This window comes from Anopheles bellator, chromosome 1 (assembly GCF_943735745.2).
Source record: "Anopheles bellator chromosome 1, idAnoBellAS_SP24_06.2, whole genome shotgun sequence".
Lineage (NCBI taxonomy): Eukaryota > Metazoa > Arthropoda > Insecta > Diptera > Culicidae > Anopheles > Anopheles bellator.
The window spans coordinates 55,785,169-55,805,263 of NC_071285.1; the positions used below are offsets into that span (position 1 = coordinate 55,785,169).

The following is a 20,095-nucleotide window of genomic DNA, read 5'->3' on the forward strand; positions in this document are numbered from 1 at the left end:
TCATATCGATCTGGTTTGAAGCCGTTCGACAGATCGGCGGATTACATCATCGCTCGCTCGGCATGTCCACTGGCTCGAAGCAGCTCGAAGACATCACGATCGGATCAGGTCGCCCGTTAAAGAGCCACAGGGCCCCTCGCACAGTTGGCTCGTATTATAGGTTTCTCGTTTCGTATTGGATCGCGGTCACATAATACGAAGCTGCGTGCCAGGCCCGGGCTGCGGCCCGGGGTACGATTTTTCCAATTTCCACTGACCCCGGGACGAGCGATAAGGGAGCTGCTGCACATATTTTACTGGTCGACGGATTACGCAAGCGTGCGCGTGCGTGCTTCTTCCTGAAACGCACTTGCGCCGTGCGGGAGTCCCCGATTTGCATCGGTCCACTTCGGCCCCGCGAAGAAGATGTGGCGCGAGAGCGAAAGTGGCCGGGCACGTCACCCCGAAGATGCATTTGGTGCCCTCCCCCCCCTTGGGTGTCATCGTGGATTTGGTGATGTCCAAATTCCCATGTCGCTGGAATGCAGAAATCGATCGACCCTTTTGTCGGCTCTCTCTCTCGAGAGAGAGAGACTGGAATTGCGCAGCGCATTTCGTAACCGTCATGTTGACACCCTCCCGAAATGGAAATGGTGTTCCAATAGCCTACACACAAGCGCACGCATCCGACGACATTGATTATGGCCGCCTCTTCTCCGGCCTGGCTGGCTGGCGGGCTAGCTTTGCGTTTGCGCGAAGGCGAAGCGACGTTTTGTAAGAGGCCCACACGCGGTAAATATCTTTAAAGGGAGTTAACTTTCTCCCGCTCGATCATGGCTCCCTCCGTCCGGCCCGGCCCAGCCCCGAGATGTGTAAGAACAGGTTTTTCGGAAGTTAAACGCAGGCAGCGAGCCCCCACTCAGAAGCTGGGCCGCATACCACGACGACGACGCCGCACCCGCTTGTTACCGCAGAGGGGCACATTAGATCAGACCAAAATCAGACCTGGGGGTCGCGGTGAAATCGCTGGGCACCATTCATCTCTCTGTGTGTTATTACGAGCGCCTCAAGCGCCCCATGGAAGGGAGAGATGAGGGGAAAAAAACATTAACCCTCCGCTTAAGCATAAGGTCGCGAGCATTGAGGGAAATTACGGTTCAAATAAGAACCGCCCTTATGCTTCCCATCAGAGAGCTTCCTTGTGGAGCCCACCGGTCCCAAAACGCTAGGAAAATATTAAAACCAAATCAGAATCAATTAGGGGCCGCCGGTGAGTGAAACGAAAGAGCTGAATGCCTGGCAAAGTTAGAAACCCGAAACGGAACCCCGGCCGAGCGTGCATCGAACGGTTTGCGTTTTTGCGCGCTCTCGAGACCCTCAGCACTCGCATGCACTCGATCCTCGCCTTCTTCTTCGGTGCGCAGAGCTGATCTTTACGCCAGCTGCATCAGCCCAAACGCAACTGGACATGCTGTCACGCAAAGGCGCGCAGTTAATGGCCGATGCTCGGTGCTCGGCCAAAGCAGCCACAGGCTCTCGCATTGCGCGATCACTTTAAGTGATCCCATTGCTCCCTTCCGAGACAGCCAACATACATCATCTCTCCGGGTCTGTGTGTGTTTCTCGCTTGCCTTCAACCTTTCTCAACACACGTTCCGGCAACAAACGAGAGCCCTGCCGCGGTGCAGCCCGCTTCATAATTTGCGGCTTTTGCACGGCTCCGTGGTACGTGGTTCGTTTCGGTGCGCTGCGCTTTCCGGCGAGATCGTTTGCCGATTCCCGAGCATCCGATCCGTGCCGGTTCAGCCCGTGGTGCTAAACCGAGTGCTTTCGAATTTTCTCGCAGGACCGTGTACCATATTGGGCTGGCGGCGCGCGATAACCACCGATTTCCGGCTGCTGTTGTTGGGGGGCTAATTGAGATTTAGCTCGCTGACTTGCTACACCCTAAAGTTGAAGCGAAGACAGCGAAAGTGCGGTTTACACTTGCCAAGCCCGGCCCCGGTGCATGATGGGTTGTTCTCGGGCTCGGGTCGTACCTAGAGCTTACCGTGAGCTATACCTTTTCGGGTGCGAAATACGGGTCGACGATGTGGTAAACAAAACACTAACAAACAACGACCGCCGAGGGGCGCCAACAATGATCCGGTAGCTGGTACCTCCTGCGGGTTACCCCATCAGCCGTAACAACCGCTAGGTGCATTTTGGATTATGCGATCGCAAAACAGGTGCATCGATATCTTCGAAACCGGGCCCCCCCCCCCCCCCACGGGGGGTGGCCACCACAGGAGCCCGGCACCACAATTGCGCCAGAGCGCGCGAGAGAGGCGCGCTGTACCGAGGTTGGTTGGTGGTGATGAAATGTCTGCATGTTTGGTTTTTGAAATCATTTCAATCAGCAACCGCCCCGGTCGGATCGTCTTTCCCGGTGTGCAGACCCCAAAAATACCCCACACACAATGCGAAGATGCGATCGATCGGCAGCGATCCGAGCGAGCGAGAGAGAAAGAGAGAGAGAAGAGTTTCGTAAGGCACCCACAACACGGCCACCACCCATTTTCAGACAATCGTTATCGCCATTAATCTGCCACTCAGATCTACATACATACACCTCAAATGGCCTGTGGCCTGTGGCCTCGTTGCGAAAACACCACCCGCCGGTGCCGCTGCCGGTGGCCTCGGTCTTCTAACCACTTATCAATCAATAAAGGAATTTGCGCCGATCGATTGATCGATCACAAATGATTAATTCACCCCGCGGTTTTTGGGTGGTGGTGTTGGCGGTGCACACCCCAGAACAACGCCGCGGCGACCGGCGATCACATAACTCCCTGCGTCACAATGGACCGTTGTTTAATGTAGTGATTTTTTTGGGAATCTCACAGAGAGTCTGCGGTGTTGCAACTGAAGCTGCGCTGCGATGAGTTCGGATTCGTTTTGATGCAACTGTAACATTAACATTAACTGATAATGTGTGCGGTGAACACATTGGGACCACATGTTGATTATGAGCGCTGACCCGCAATTTGGATTCTGGCCGGTGAAGAGATCGTTAATGGGCAACGATTGGAGGGCCCTTTTCACGGGGATGGTGTAATTTGGACCGTTTTTTTGGCCAAATAACGGTGAAGAAAGTGAAATGTTATTTGTAACACCAATTTGATCAGCCGGTGCGGACCTATTACATAACTTATAATATTTATTTATTACCAACGAGCACAAACGATTTACAGGAATAACTTAAAACTAATCACAACTGAATCCGTGAATAAAACAATCACTATGATGGTGTATGGAAACACAAGTAACGGGTCATTATATCCAGTGAGAAACGACCGCTCGGCGAAGTTCCAGATCACGTCGTCGTCTCAAAGTTAGTGTCACCGAGTCAAATCGGGAAGCAGAAATCTTAAATGCGAACCGTTTACAATGCTCAATTGATCGTAGGCCAAGTAAAAGGTAGCGCCATTTATAATGAGGTAATCGATCAACGGCGTACCAATCAAGCCCAACAACAGCAATCCTGCTGGTGCAAGCTTACGTTATAAGGCCTCAATGCGACCAATCCAGCATTGATACTTCGGATGCCATACAACACAAGGACAGAACTCGAGGATCGGACGGACAACCCACCAGATCCAAACCAAATCAATTCTAGCCACGATACCAACAGGTTAGACCTGGATGCATCTAGCAACCATTGGACTCGCCTTTTCAAACGAAACTGTTTCCTTTTAAACTGCTTCCTAGTGAATTGGCGGCGATATGCGAATCTAGTATTTAACACGAAAAACTTTGAATCGGATTTATTATGTATCGAAATATCGCGTAAAAATTATTGAAAAGCACTTATTTGACAGATAATACCACAACATCGCACTGGATCGCGTTGATGACGTTTCTGCCAATGTTGCTTTGATTGAAGCAAAGGGAAAAGGTTCGTTCTAACTCTTGATGCTGGAATTTTTTGAGCAAAGTGTTGTTGAACTGATAAATTGTTGAAAATAATTTCAAACTCTGCTGAACTCCACGGTAATCGATCCATTTTCGAAGCCGCACCCTGGGCCATGAAAACCGAGAATGTCGATCGTAATCGATCTTGAACTAAGCGAATGAAGCCATCATGAAGACGTTGGCGGATGTGGTGCGTAGAATGGATTCATAGAAATAGGCCTATCATGAGACGCTATTGCTCTAGCACTAATGATTACTTCTCCAGTTTTTGAGTTCCAAGATCACTCACAAATTTGTTAAATAAGACACTTTATCGAAATTATGCCTAAACAGGGCGTTGGCAAATTGATGATCGTGCCGAAACATTGCGGAACACGAACGCGCCGAAAGCTTACGCCATCCAGCACCTCGAAAACCTGTGAATGAAGATTGTGGAATGGGCACAAATGAGGAATTTTTTACCATATTTTACAACCCCGACGACCCCGTGGTTGGTATACTTTTTCCAAAAACAAACCCAAAATACGCGCGGTGTGTGGTGTGTGGAAAACCAAACCCTAACGGTCGCTTGGCTTAGGAAACGTTGTCACCGTGGTGCCGTTTTAATTTTTGCAAATCGCTCATTTTTTGAATTGCACGACCCGGGGTCTCCCCAACCGAAGACGATGGGAGACGCGACTCGGACCGGTCCGGAGACTGGGTACCCCATATACGCCCCATTGTTGGCCCGCGCCCGGAGCAGCATCCCCCCCACGAAGAGAGCCCTGATGTCCCCCACCAGCACGGCAGCAAACTGGCAATAAACCATTCCATCGGAGAAGCGTGGTCGTCGTGGGCACGATGCACAGTCTGCGGGCTTCGGAACGCCGCCACCGCCACCGAATGCCTTTCTATTTACCAGCGCCGATCGAAGTTAGTCTGCGCTTGGACACGCTGTAAGCAAGACACGCTCTCTCTTTCCTTGCGTGCGCGGCGCAAAATCGATCGACCCCACAAGGCCCGAGGCCGGCTTTTTGGACCGATCGAGGTTCTACTCAGGACTCTCTGCCGTTTTGGTGTTTCGAATTCCCTTCAAAGTGCCCGCTAGAAAAACAGGACGCGCGCATCTGTCTTGCGCGTCAATCAACGAATCCGTGTGGAGTGCACGTGTCTCCAGAGATGAGTGATGATCGATCCCGCTTCGGTTCGGTCTAACCTTCGGTGACTGACTCAGTGAACGAAAGCGAAAGCTGGGCGCGATCGAGCGAAGTATGAGGCGCACGTGGCCCTATATGGTCTAGTGTGAAGATCGAAGATCCAACGAGTATTTAAACAGTGTATCGCTCCAGTGTTTGTTGATCAGTTTGTGGAGTTTGCTATCGAACAGAACACGAGCCCCGCGCTTTGTGTGTGCCTCGAGCCTCGAGTCCTGTGTACGGTCGAATGAGACCGTTGATGCCCTCCGTCGGTCGATCGGACAGCATCGGACGTGCATAACCTGCCAGCTGCCACCGTAGCAGCCACCGGACACCCCAAAAACACGAGGTAAGACGCGAACCACGGCCTGTGGGCATTAAAATCCGGCGAAACGACAAGTGCCCCGCGACACGACAACACTCATTTTAGCAACGTCCGGAAGGAAAGGTCCGCATCCGCGCAGTAAAATAATAACAGCACGCGGCGCAGAACAAGAAGATATGGAAAGCGAAAGTTTTGAGGGGCCGGCCAGGTCTGTCACCGCAGCGTGGACAGCCCGAGAGAGAGAGAGAGAGAGAGAGAGCGAGCGATGCTGCTGAAGTTGTGATCATTAAACATAGTTTTTTTTTTCGGCCCAAACCGAACAAGCTTGGACCGTTGGTGACAACGAAAGCGCGTTTAAATTGGTTTGGCAAAACTGGCCGTGCGGACTTTCCCGGACCCGGCAACTTGTCACCCGGACTCCGGGGCTAACCGGGTAACACGACCGAGGGAAATGCGAAAACTGCACATACACGCGCCCGGGTCCGATGTGAAACCATTTCCATTTAACGTTCGCTCGGCCACGGTACCTTTGAGTCAGAGTGAAAAACGGTACCTTTACGCGGCCCGGGGAGAAGGAAAATTCCAACACTGGTCACTGCAGCGTGAAACAGCAGCCCCGGCGTAGCATCGGTGATGCCACCCGATCGCGCTTATGAACGCATTTAATGATTGATTAGCTTTCTAGCCGCGCGGCAGAGAAAGGCTAAACTGTTGCGCGCCACGCTTCGGTCTCGGGCTGCCCTTGACGGTAAGGCTCCGCCAGCGTGTGCCGCGAGAGAAAAATAAACCGAGGAAAGCGGTGCCAGGAAAAACAGTGCTGTAACGAGTGGCTACTGATGTGCGCCGAGTGCAACATGTGCAACTATGTAGGGCCAGAAAAAAAGCTGTCTGACTAAAGCTGACTAAAATTCTGCTTCCTTCTGAACAACGAATTGGGTAGCATCATGTTGGTGGTCCGGTGCGATACTCGCGCCAATGAAAATATGCGCAAAATTTGGCAATCCGTTAGAGACCTCAACACAAACAAGACAACCTTCACGGATTGTCGTTGTGTGGCCCCAGTTTTTTTTTTATTGAAACGATCACTTCCGTACAGTTAGCTGATGGGGATTGGGTCATGATGGGTTGGTAGTACCTTCTAGCTTCGGTGACTTCCGTGAGGTAACGGCAACGGCTCCACCAGAGCGTGTCGACGCTCCTTTAGAATTGAATGGCGCGATTGTTTTGATCGGGTGATTTCATTTTGAATCCATAGGACACGATCAACGACAGCATATTCGCAGAATATGTTGTTGCGAAGTGAGCAAATCTTTCTGCACCGTTCCGATTCCAACAGTAACACATCGAACATCCCTAGTGGAAAAATGCCAGTAAGAAACCCGTGGGTTTACCACCAGAAAAGGCTAAAGCGTGGAGAACTCTCTTTGGATACGGACTCTTTCTATAATACAGGGTGAGCTAATTAACGTTTGGCTATGAAACAAAAACTGCTGAATATTATTCGATGCTTGAACTGTTATTTGAACGGTTTTCATGGCATTCAGGAAAGGAAATGAACGCTTTTGACGAATGATTTGAAGAACCTACGGATCCATTTCCATTTTTGAAATCAATTTTTTATTTCCCAATTTTCTGCAACCAAAATAGTTTTCCATAAAAAATGCCATGAACAAAAGTTCAAATGAACCAATGAAATGAAAATTTACACGTTAATTAGCTCACCCTCTATTTGGTCGATGGATAAATCGATCACTTCACGCAATCCATTCCGTTGAGGATCCGTTGTTCTCAAACAACTATCGATTCATCGAGAGCCGGATGTGGTTGGCAGTTTTTATTTGCTTCTCTTTGGCTGATTTTAACAAACACAAACCCAGATCCAACCAAAAAGGGGTCCACCATCCCGAACGATACAGGGGCCTCTCAATATTAGCTGCTTGGCGTACGTCAACCGCCAGCACTTACTGATCCACGTCCTTGGCCGGCTCTACGTCCATTACTGCAAAAACGAAACCTTAATCTCTTCAACTTTCAATTAAAAGAAAAACCGAAATCCCCTTTCGCGCACACGCGTGTCGTACAAATCGTACTTCTCCCGATCACCGATCGTTCACGGATTTTACGAGCGAGAAAGAGAGACAACAATTACATCATAACCCTCCCCGCCGCCCGTTCCCATGTAACGTTACACCTGAACGCTAAAAGAATGCGACACTTTCTCCCAGAGCGCACCGGCCACCGGATCGAACTGGAGCCGGATTTCCCTTTCATTTTCATCCCGCTCTACTTTTACGACTCGCCCCATCGTCGTCGTCCCCGTCGTTTGTCTTGATCGCTGGCCGATCGCTCTTTCTCGGGTTTTATGTGACCATCGAAAGCCGAGAGTGCGTAACCCAGTTCGATCCGCACGGTACGCACGGCGTTGCGCAATCGCCGTTAATCGAATCAAACAACTCCTGGCGATTCGAATCTCTTCCTCAGGTTTACATTTCATTACACAACACACACGCACGCACGCCCGAAGGGGGGCCGTTCAAGGACGCGATCGAGATGCCGATCGCTGAACGTGCTTATTACGATCTCGCGATCAATTTCGAAGATTATAAGGATTATAATTTTATTCAAAGATCGGCCAATACGACTCGATGGTCGGTGTTTGCGGCTACCGAAAAATGTCTCTTTCGCATCATTGTTTTTCTGTCCGACTCGGTGGCGCAACGGCAAATTAATAGCTAATATCAATTCCCGATCCTGCGAGCAGCGCGTCTGAACCTCAGCTCACCGTGCATTGTGCTCGCTGCAACAGCTCTCGGCTACAAGAGGGCAGCAGCAGAACATTAAAACATGGAATGATGTCCACACAGAGCTTCGGTCTCGTGGGACGCTGCCTAAGCCCCCGCGGGGGGGGAGGCCGACCTAAGACCCGCGGCGGGCACGATCAAGCGGAGCGCAATTGTCCGCAGTTCCCCCGGCGGCTGCCATTTATTGTCCGTCTACACACGCGACACGTGCGGTGTTTGCGGTTTGTTGCTACAAATGAAAGAGAAACTCGTCGGTGCCAGGTGGCCGCTCAGCACAGCTCATCAAACCACTGAAACTCCATTTATGCATCATTCACTCCGAAACCCGGACCGGCTGGCGGAGAAGAACACGGTAGCTCACAGACCGAGCGGGGCACGGCGGCTGCGGCTGCGGCTGCGACATTTCACAATCCGCCGCGGGCCCTCCTACCAGCGAGACCTAATTCAACGCATGTACCGCGGCGCGATTAGTCATCGGCTCCGTCCTTGGCGTGGCGACAACCACAGCCAGCCAGTCAGCCAGCCAGTAGTACCGCAGATTAGTCAGTCGTCGCCAGTTGCTTCAAGATCTGGTTTTGCCTTTCCTTCCCTATGCGGCGGTCGTGGTGATTAGAGGAGGGAGAAATTCCAACGCCCTGCTCTCCGCCAGCGGCCGACACCGTTCCTGAAGAGCTTTCAAGGCTGTCCCGTTCCGTCTGAGTCGAGTCGTGCCGTGAGCCGAGTCGTCGATTTGTGGTGTCAGATTAAAATGAGCAACAGGCGTAGAAATGACGTGTGGCGGAACAGCTTTGGCGGAGTATGTGGTGTGCAATTCTATTGTGTATGATTCATTGTTGGAAAAAAGTAATCCCGAAAAGGGAGGAGCGATCGACGCCATCATGATTCGTCGTTCGAACATTACATGCCAGCGCAACGCAACTTCCGAAATTTGCCTTCCATTCTCGCCCTGATCAGCGTCCTTAGCTTATAGTAGATAACTCTCAGCTGATCTCACCCCGATTTTCCCCGAAGTCAGAGTTAGAGTACAACACCACAGTATTTCCAAACTTGGTGCCCTTTCGAAGTAATTCCAATCATCAAACGCATCTCATTCAGGGCTTACCATCCGGACCGATGAGAACCCGGTGCCGCGAATTGGTAATTCGATGCTGGGAAAGCGTCGGCCAGGTGATCGTCGCGAAACATGATGATGCGTTGATTTGCGTTGAACTTTCAGTGGTCAGGCCACCAATTCGTCCGGTGCTCAGGTGCTCAGCCTTGGTTTGGAAGGCAAAAAATTCAAACTCTCTGGACGGTTTTTTTGTCACAAATCTGGCCTTTCCCGAGGCACGTTTAAAGGCCACAAGCGGCAGGCCGGCTGGTGGCTTATGCTTTATGACTCCCTTCCCAAAATGGTCCGTAACGATGTTTAGCGAAGCTTCACCCCGTCGATGGGTGGTGCGATGATGGCCCCCCTGGCCGTGGGGATAGAATTTGTGAAAACTGACAGCATAATAAGCGGACGCGGTGTGCGCAATTCCGCGAAAGGCACTCATTTTCGCGTGAAGTCTAATTTTCTTTTCAACGAACCATCGGAGAAGCTAAGTACACATGACGGCACCGACCGACCGACACCTGTGAACCCCACGGCGACCGGTCTTGGCTTTTGTTTTCCCTATTTCGCGACGCGGAGACAGTACACAATGGAAAATTTGCTTTTACTTTCATTGACTTTTCCCACCTTCTGTGAGTGGCACGCCACTTAAGAGTGCAAACGATTGCATCTGAGTTCGCAAAAGTTCGCTGGCCCCCCCGGGGGCGTCAGATTAATAACCTCCCCGAAAGGAAGCGGATGATAGAACACCCTCAAAAACCGGATGCCCTGTCGGAATCGTTACTTTCGGGCCCGAAAGTCCAAGTCGGGCACGGGACACGAAATCATTCCGATTTGTTACCAACAACCTAGTGGTATCGTTCCGTTTTTTTTTTATTCACGCCGATCGTTCCCCGATTACGGTGTGCCCAATCACTTTCACCAACCTCGAGGGCTGACGTCGTGAAACGACGCAGGTGAGCGACGATGATGACGAAGTCTGGAGCACAACAGGAAGCTTGGAGGGCCGTTCGGAAGAAAACCGGATTTTATGCAACACCCAGCTTCCAGCCCGTCCAGTCACGCTGCCAACCGATGGACTGCCCGTTGTTGCGGTGTGTCCCGATTTTGAACTCGTGTGAGCAAATATAAATGCACTTCGCAGGGACACTCGACCGCGAACGAACAGATCGATGAGCAAAAGGTGCTGAGGCCAGGTGCCTGCGCACCTGAATGTAACCGCAGAAAGTCCCGAGCCGGATGTGGAACGGCTCCAGCCTTGAATCGAACCCGCCGCAGTTCCGGCTGCTGATAAATGCACCCCCCGGGGGGTTAAATTATGCTGAACTTGCCGGTTGCGGTTCGACAACGGTTTGAATATGCGAACCGAGCGTGTGTTTGGGTGAATAAATTTGGCACCACAAATTAATGGAGAATTATGTTTTGACATTTGATGGAGGGTAAAGTAGCGAATTATATTTTAATAAAATACTCGACGAATTCGGGCTCACATTTTGACCACCTCACGAAGCATCTGGTTGCAAAGCGCCGCGTACGGGTTCATTTCGATGAGCTGGGTCCGTGCAAAATGACTCCCCAGCCGGGCGGCCGCCTCAAAGTCTTCCCGGGCGCCTTCAATTTGGTTGCTCTTGCGCCTCAAAATGCCACGCTGACAGAGGGCCCGACATCCGGTCCTTCCGGAGCGGTTCGACAGCTCGAGTGCCCGCTCAATATCCTGCAGCGCATCTGCGAAGAAGTGTAATAGTTTATGAACCAAAATATAACGTTCAAACGTGCACTGGACGCTGGTAGCTCACCATTTTCCTTCCCGAGAAGGCAGTACACCTGAGCCCTGTTATTGTAGCCACTTGGACGGTGCGACGCAATTTCGATCGATTTGCTAAACACCTCGAGAGCTTCGTTCAGTTTGCCTGCATCCGTTAGCGCTATGGCTTCGATCTCCAATCGTTGCGATTCCTGCACCCGCGGATCAGCAGCCTCATCGGCATCTGGAATGGCGTACACGAAAGTTCACACACGGCACGGGACACCACTTCTTGTTGAGCAGTTCGATCGTGTCACCTTGTGGGTCCTCCAGGTGATTCTCTTCGTCCTGCAGCAAATACTCTTCACCACCGATTTGCGAAGGATTAAAAATCGATTCCAACACTTGCCGATCGTGCTCCGAGAGCGAATCTTTCGACAGCGAATTCATCGTACGGCCTCCACACTGTTTCGGTTCTAGCGCTCTACTGAGCCGCCCGACGCAAATGAATGTTTTGAATTCCGCAGCATCGAGTTGGTCAGATCAGGTTCTGAAGGAAACCGGAATCCTGATTAGATGCCGTGGAGCGGTTGCTGCATGAGCAACAGGTTTCGGGCCCAAGCCGCAGAGCGCCAAGCAACAGGATTGAATTGATTGACATTGTAGTAATGTTTTGAACACTATTTACGCGTTTTTGTTGGGAAAAAAATTGTAGACGCTTATAGCGACCAAGGAGGTCTAGGGAATTAAACTTCGGCAAAGGTTGCTTGGAGCGTTACGATGGATTCGTAAGGTTAGCGCAATTCAAAGGATGCTAAGTTGTTTCAAACTACTCCAAAAGAAACCGGAACTTCCGACGATCAAAATATACATCAGTTGGTTGATATCAATTCCTAGGTGTTCTCGTGTTTTCTTGGTCAATTGTTTAGATCTTCATCCTAAAGATCTTCAGAATCTTATGCCGCCTGCCAGACGGACCCACTAACTAATGTCAGCCTTTTTGCTAGAAAAGCAGAAAAGAAACTACTTAATTGTGCAAAAACATCGCTTGAACACGATTCAACGATGGCGAAACAAAAAAACGGTAGTCGGCACGGTTCAACAGATCGCCGATAAGCAGATCCCGGGACCGCACGTGGTATTTGCTCAACCTGCTGGCACACGCGTGTTCGGCGTGTCTCACGAATCCAACAAACGCACGAACAACAAGCCCTGAAATAGCTCCAGAATAAGGCCCCTCCCGAGATTCGAGGAGAAATTTAGGAGAAAATCGAGTAGTGAAATCGAAGCTTCTCGGCCTCGGGCCTCTCGGCGGGCCACCAGCTCGGCTAATCACCATCTTAGGGGTGCCCCTTAGGGCTTGCGTGGAGCTTTTCATCATACGGGGCAATATTTTTCACGCTCTTCACGCTGGGAAAACTGCCCATAAAGCGGCCGGCACTACTTATTGCTGCCTCGGTTTACGATCTAGTTATTTCCCTCGTCCGCCCGTGCGCATATGCGGAGGCTTATAATTAATTCTCTTCTCATTTTCGATCGCGCCCCCACATAACATAAACCTCCCATTTTTTCCTTCGCTCCCGCCCGCTCTCTCTCTCTCTCTCTCTCATTCTATTATCGCCACAATAAACTCACTGAACATGCGATCCCTCACGGATTGCAGATCATCAAAGCGAACGAGAGAGAGAGAGAGCCGCGACGGGTGATAAACGTGGGGCGAAAGTTGGAAAATCGAAAAATGAAAAGGGAAAACAGCACCCACACCCGGACTGGCGGACGTCCGTCCGTCCGCCGGTCCGTCTCTAATGCTCTCGGTCTCGGGGAACATTAGTTAGCGATTAAGTCCCCACGGAGCACGCAAATGATACGCTTCGTCAAACATGAAACCGTTTCTTTTCTTTGCGTTTTTTTCCGCGAGGAATGCGAATTTGCTTACGAGACAGAGAGAGAGAGAGAGCGAGAGGGGTGGGCAGAAAACGGCCGCCACTTTCCAAGTGACGAAGAATGCAAAATCGAGATAATTATAGATACACCTTCCCTTAAACCCGTCTCCCTTCTTCCGAACGCAGCGCAACGGCGATGAGACAGCGGCGACGATCGAAAGACACCTGCACGATGACGATGTCCTTGACGGCGATGGTTTTGGCGATGGCGCTGGCGTTGCTGCCGGCGGAGGCCGAGGCCGGTGAGCGGTGGTCACGCCAGTTGACCGAATTCAGTGGCGTTGTAACGGGACCGGGCAACGACTGGGTGCCACTTTCACGCCCGATCGACCGCCAGAGCGGGGCCCGGGTGCTCAACTACTTCACGGCCCCGGCCGGGCTCCAGCAGGGCGGCAGCTTCCTCGGGCCGGACAACGTGGCGCAGGCCCAGCAGCACCACTTCACCTTCCTGAACCACCAGTTCCCGCAGTCGAACCGGTTCGTGCTGCAGCCGCAACCGCAGCAACCGGAACTGCAGCCATTCCACCACCTCTCGAGCCAGCCGACCTTCCACCACCAGCGGCCCGGCCCGGCGTTCGTGGGCCAAACCATCCAGCATCCACCGCCACCACCGCCACCATCCGTGCAATCGTCCGCGAATCCTTTCGAGCAGCAGTTCTTCCCCAAGTCGGAAGCCCTCCCGCTGACGCAGGACGACAAACCGTCGGCTGCGGCGGCAGATCAGCCGTTCTCGTACCAGCACATCCGCCAGCCGCCGGAACTGGAACCGACGGGGCCACGCCAACCGGCACCCGTCTCACAGGAGGAAGTCCAGCTCCTGTACGTCCCGGTGGAGACTCTGTTCAATCAGAAGCCTGTCCCGGAACCGTCCTCACCAGCATCCTCCTCGATCGACTCCGGCGCCAGGTTTAACGCCCTGCCGCACCCGGTAAGCCCGTCGCTGATCAACGACTTCTACACGGCCAGCACGGCAACGACAGCGACCGTGCAGCAGTCCCAGCGAACGACGGCTCCGACACCAGCGACGAAACCCAAGCCGAATCAGCCACCGCTAGCCCTGTTCCTGTACAACGATGGCCGCCAGAGTAAGCTGTCGACCGGTGACGCACTCGGAGGTCTGAAGAACGTCAACGAGATTGCGGTTCTGGATGCGGTCGGCAAGAACAGCCCGAAGGTGTTCATTGGTCCGGCGGGTCTGACTCCGCCGAAGAGCTACTCACGCTTCGACCTACCGTACCTATCGAGTGTGGACGGGCTGGCGGCAGCGGGACGGGCCAACCGCAAGATCGAGGATCACCCGTTCTACGTGGCCCCGCTCAGCCACAAGACACCGGCCGGCTACTCCAAGATTGCCCTTCCGGCACCGCACGTCGGTTCGGTGATCGTTCGCCAACAAGCCGCAGGAAATGCGCTCGCCCCGGACCAGACCCCGTTCTACACTCGCCCCACACCCGCCCAGAGCCACGTCCAGTACTACACGCCTTCGACGCTGAACTTTGGCGATCCGGCCGTGACCACCAAGCAGGACGCCGATCACTACTCATCGCCTACGGGGCGCCCCACGACAACGCAGTCGGTCGCGACGCAGTCCTCACCCGACGGACGATCCGTGTCGCAGTACAACTCATTCAGTGCGGCAGTTCCCACACGCCACCACCACTCGACCGCCGCCGCCGTCAATGAGGAGTACTTCAATTTGGCCAAAACGAAGAAACCAGTCCCCACGACCACCGGCCCGTTCCGGAGCGGAACCGGCGTAACGCGCCAGTTCGACTTCAAACCGATGCCGGAACAGCGAATCCCGACCGCATACGAACCGAACGGCGAATACCTGACGACACCGATCACAACGACTCCCGTCACGACAACCTTCCTGACGACGACGACCGAGAAACCGACGACGATCGAGCAGCGGCTGCAGCAGCTGGAAGCGGATCGCATGAGAACCCACTTCCGCGAGGAGAACTTCCGTAGCCGGCACCGACCGCAGTACCAGCACCAACCGGCGACGGTGTCCACGGAGCGGACCTACGAGGATGTTCCGGCCAAACAGACCCACTTCGTGCACAAATTCAAACTGGTCGACTCCGTGCGGCCGTCGGCGCAGACAAAATCGATCGTCGACAATGCATTCCTGGAGTTCTTCTCTCCGCGCCCGGCCACCCCGGTCGAAGACGATCAGATGGTTCGCACCACCGTGACGGCCTTTTTGCCGTCGAGCGCCAGCGGCCACGAACGGCAGGCGATCCGCAACAATTACTACAACTCGATCGGATCCGGCCTCGACGAGCAGACTGGCACCGGTCCGAGGCAGAAGTTTGTCAACACGTACTACACCAGCGCGGAACCGGGATCGCGGTCCACCACGGCCGGAACGGTCACTCCCCCGACGGTGGCCACGAGCACCACCCTCAGCACGCAGGATGCCTTTTTCCGGGAGTTCGAACAGAAGAGCAAGTTCTTCGAGCGGGAGCCCAAATACCGGACGCACTTCGGTGGCCAGGAGCTGGGTTCCACCAGCGCCGGAGCGTACATCAACAAGTACCGGTACGAGACGGACTTTACGGACTCGCCGCCACGCTACTCCGTGAAGGTGATCACGACCGGTGAACCGACAACGACCGTAGAACCGGCACCGGCTACCGAACAGTACAGCGTCCCCTCGGAGCTGCCCCCGATCAGTGCCAACCTTCCCGGTTTGGTGAACGCCCTGATGGACGATCAGTGGGCGGGTCGGCCGGCCAACGGTCAGACCACGAGCAGGGACGTTACACGGGTACCGCATTCGCGCAAACACCGCCCGACGACTACGCCCGGTGACTCCTACGATGACACGCCGGTAACGACCACCAGGAGACCTCTGCAGCGGGGCCGTCGTCCACACCCATCCCGGACGACGCCGGCACCGGATGCGGCGGGAGACTTCCCGAGCAGCACCCGGGCTCCGAGTCAGCGGTCACGCTCGCGTTACGTGCCCAACAACGACGAACGACCGATCGGTCGTACCCGAAGCCGCAGCCGACCCAACACGCCGCGACCCGCGGCACCGAAGCAGGACCTCGACTACCAGCGGGACGTGCTGAAGCAAAACTATCCCGTCATACGGCCACAGTCGCTGGCGAACGGGGAATCATCCGCCGGCGAACCCGTGGCAACGACACCGACCACGACCACAACGACGACCGTGGCCCCGCCGACCACGACACCATCCTCAACCACTCTCATCTACCGAGACGCGTATGAAGATCAAACCGATCGGCTGATTGCCACCACGCTGATCAACGAGGTGCCCCTCGGGCCGGAACAGCACGAGGTGACGCGCAAGTACTCGACGTACTTCAGCGAGGAACCGTACGAGCCGGAGGTCACCGCCACGACGGCAACCCCACCGCAAACGACCAACTACTTCCGGCCGGCCAGCACCGAGCCGGAGGCCGAGTATCCGTCACGCTCGCGGGAAGTGATTCCCCTGGACCACTCGGTGATTCCGCTACGGTCTACGGAAGCACCACGCCAGACGTCCTCGTTCTACACCGAGGCGGACAGTGACGAAAGGAACTACAGCCGGGAACCGATGGAGGACGGAGTGATGGAGCTCAAGAAGGTGGAAACGCCCGTACGCCCCGGACGCCGGCCAAATCTCTTGGCCCGCCAACCGTACGCTGGGCGCTCAACCACCGAACGGACCACGACGGTCCGGACGACAACGAGTCCGGCCGAGACGGTGCGCAGTTCCGGACGCCGGCCAGCATTCGTTCGCCGACCTTCGAGACTGTACGCCACTTCGACGGTGGCACCCCCGGTACCGACAACGACCTCTCCGAGCGCGGAGGGCGCGGAGCAGCCCACGCAAGGATCCTACTCTGTACGTTGCACACGCCGTTGGGTCAACACCGCTAACTGTCCACCATTTGACCCCCTCGCAATACTTTTCCCTCTTTCTTCCGCAGCTGCGTACCAAAAATCGACAAGACATCCTGAGAGGCCGTACACGACAGCGACCGACCACGACAACGGCGGCACCGGAACCGAACGACTCACCAGCTACAGCCGCCTCTCCGGACACGGCTGCCACGCGAGGCTTTGGGCGAACGGGTAGCCTGCGACGAACGGCGGGCAACTTACGCTCCCGGCAGGAGGTACTCGGCAGGGCAGGGTAATCGAAGTAGGCCGTGGTACTGATGGATTGCTTTCCTCTAGGCAACCGCACCGCCTACTACGCAGCAACCGCCGGCAACCGCGGGCAACGGGGGGCCACGGTTCAGGATTCGCGAACGGACCCGCTTCACGCTGCAGCCCCAGGAGTCGCAGTGGTCGACCAAGCTGAACCAGAACTCGTTCCAGCCGGTGCTGAAACCGGCCACACACACCAGCGACGAGCCGGAAGATGAAACGGAAGATGTGTCGCACGAACCGGAAACGGAAATCGTCACCGCCGTCTCGCCGGACAGTGAGATGTACTTTGTGAACGTTACGTCTAACCTCAACCAGAAGGGCAGCGAGGAAGATAGCCACGCTGAGGACAGTACAGAACATAGGTAAAGCCGTGGGTTTAACCAGGGGGCCAGAACTACATGCTCTTAACCAACGCACCACTTTGCCAGTCCCTCGTTTGCTGACCTGCTGAATGACGTTATGAAGGATTTCATCAAGGACGGTGGCGATACCGCGGCCCCCAAGAAGACGGAATCCCAACCAGCTTCCCTGGCGGCGCCCTCGAAGGTCGCCGAAAAAGTGGAAGAAGCGACCGAGCGCGACCGGACTTCCTCCAGCTTCCGCAACAATTTCCTGCGCAAACGGAGCCGACCAAGGGTGATCGATTCGTTCGAAGCGGCCGAATCGCAGCACATCAATCGTCACGCGACGCAGACCCTAAACGGTGCCGGCCCCCATCTGCACTACCCGGTAAAAAACATCGACCGGGCCACACTGCCCCTGGCGAAGAATGACCTGCAGGGCGACGATAACCGGTTTGAAGCGGCCCAGCCCGATGAGCGAGAAAATACGGCCCAGGAAGAGTCTACGGCGGCACCGACGGCAAACGACGACACGACAACCGATGAGGTGCCGACGCTGGTGCCCGACCTACCGGACCCAAGCAGCAACCCGACGGCTGACTCGCAGACAACGGTAAAACCAGCGGACGAGTTGGTGCCCACGGTGGCCGGGTCCGAGCAGGCCAGTTCCACAGGCGCCGCCCCGCAAGCCATCACGGCAGAGGCTGCCACAACGTCGGGAGCGTCCGGTATTTTCGATGACGTCAAAAAGCAACTTTCCGATCTGTACAAAATGGCCGAAAATGATCCCGAAACGGAGGAGGTCCTTGACCGGGAGGACGATCCGTTGACCGGGGCGGAACATCCGGACGATCTGCTCGACGTACCGACCACCGAGGAAACAGCGGCGGCTGAAGCGGGTGTCGAGTACCTGGGCGATGACAAGAGCGTCATCAGCACGGGTGTTGATATGGCACCGAGCGAAACGGAGTACTCGCCGGTCGCCGTCGCCGATCCGATGGGTTCGCTCGTCATCCCGACGTCCGTGTCGAACGGGATCACGCACGAGACGGAAATCTGCTACCGTGGCCGATGCATAAAGACGGAGGATGACGATCGAACGAAGGCAAAGGAGGAACCGTAAAACTAGGAGCCTGCCAATCAGGGGAGAAGAGCAGTTACCGTCCCCGTCCCCCCCGGTGGGTCACAAAAACACCTGCTAACAAACGGAATCACCCGGGGCGCGTGGCCGGGAAGGATTGTGTCGTTAGTCTGTAACAAATGTAGAGAGTTATTTATTTTAGTGATTAATTCAATAAAGATCGAACGAAACTCACAGCTGCTGACGCGTTTTACGTCCGTTCCATTAGCGTATCTTACATTTTATTGGTTTTACGTAACAACGCTACGCTTCACCGTCTTCCTCGTCTTCCTCGTCTTCCTCGTCTTCCTCATCTTCCTCATCTTCGTCCTCATCCATTTCCAGTTCCATTCCCTCATCATCGTCATCGTCATCCATAGCATCGGCGGTCGGCTTTTTGGCCGATGCCTTCCCCGTGGGTTTCTTGGTCTTCTGTCTCACCTCAATGTCCCTTTTGTTGATCTCCTCGAAGCCGTCCTTGGCCGTGTAGCAACAGTTAACAATAACTTTAAACTTGGCCAACGGTTTGCCGAGTAGCTTCAAAATGCGCGCCTGTTCCGGGCTCAACAATTTGTCCTTCTCGCACACCTTATACTCTTTGTACAGCGTCACCACCCCGCGATCCAGCTTGGTCGGCATTCCGAGCGACCGGAGGTGCGGCTCGATGGCATGGGAAAATTCCTCCAACGGGCCGGCCTTCAGTTTGACCGTTTTCGTCGCTCGGAATCCACTGCGGGCGTACTCCTTGGCCACGTACGAATCGAACCACTCCAGCACGGTCGTTTTGCTTTCGGAAGTAAACAGCAACCCGCACTGGCCAATCATCTGCTCCCGCAACTGTTCCATGCCCTTCTCCAACTCCGTGGGCTCACCACCGTCGCCATCATCGTTGATCAGGTTCAGGCCGAGCTGCATGACGCGGTTTTTGCCGAAAAAGAAGCGCGAATTTTTCCACTGCGTCCGGATTTCCTTCAGTTTGCTATTGCGCATATTTTGGACGGTGAACAGAAACACATTGTCGTACTTTTGCCGGCACTGCTGTATGTCCTCGATGATCTGTTGTTTGTTGCTCAACCCCTTGCGGTCCGTCTTGGTGAGGGACACTAAAAGAAACACAGCCCACCAATCATCCTCGTCAGCAATCGTCGTGGCTAGGTTTTTAGGTCAAAATTTACCTTTCTTGTCTCTCTTCGATTTCGGCATCGTGGATTACCGGTAATGTACTTTGGCAACGTGCCTTCTGTTTATCAAACACGCGCTGGCGAATGGTTCAAAAACATGTGAGAACGTTTGACGTTTTAGGCCTTCTTTTTTTCTTCCCTGTTTCTATGCCCCGATGAAAATGCCCTTCGTTTCGGTTGTCAAATCGTGCTCATGCCAAATAAGGCTGTGAGACTCACAGCACAGGTTGCTGTCAAATCGCTAAGGGCTGTCAAATATCTGA

The 20,095-nt window shown here is 54.2% G+C and overlaps 3 protein-coding genes across 3 annotated transcripts; 1 reads left to right on the plus strand and 2 right to left on the minus strand.

Annotated features, from left to right (window-relative positions):
• Nucleotides 1–10,767: 10,767 nt before the first annotated feature.
• LOC131216659 (tetratricopeptide repeat protein 36 homolog) lies at nt 10,768–11,546 on the minus strand. The gene is made up of 3 exons (XM_058211212.1): nt 11,389–11,546; nt 11,124–11,315; nt 10,768–11,052 (listed from the first exon to the last, which is right to left on the minus strand). Exons 1-3 carry the CDS (start codon nt 11,519–11,521, stop codon nt 10,814–10,816), a joined length of 564 nt encoding a protein of 187 aa, XP_058067195.1. The 5' UTR covers nt 11,522–11,546; the 3' UTR covers nt 10,768–10,813.
• Nucleotides 11,547–13,150: 1,604 nt separating this feature from the next.
• Nucleotides 13,151–18,833, plus strand: LOC131215908 (mucin-17). Its single transcript, XM_058210304.1, has 5 exons — nt 13,151–16,879; nt 16,965–17,153; nt 17,215–17,552; nt 17,619–17,671; nt 17,714–18,833. The coding sequence occupies exons 1-5, from the start codon at nt 13,151–13,153 to the stop codon at nt 18,652–18,654; spliced, it is 5,250 nt and encodes a 1,749-aa protein (XP_058066287.1). The 3' UTR covers nt 18,655–18,833.
• LOC131208381 (mRNA turnover protein 4 homolog) lies at nt 18,795–19,927 on the minus strand. The gene is made up of 2 exons (XM_058201118.1): nt 19,827–19,927; nt 18,795–19,754 (listed from the first exon to the last, which is right to left on the minus strand). Exons 1-2 carry the CDS (start codon nt 19,852–19,854, stop codon nt 18,916–18,918), a joined length of 867 nt encoding a protein of 288 aa, XP_058057101.1. The 5' UTR covers nt 19,855–19,927; the 3' UTR covers nt 18,795–18,915.
• Nucleotides 19,928–20,095: the final 168 nt, after the last annotated feature.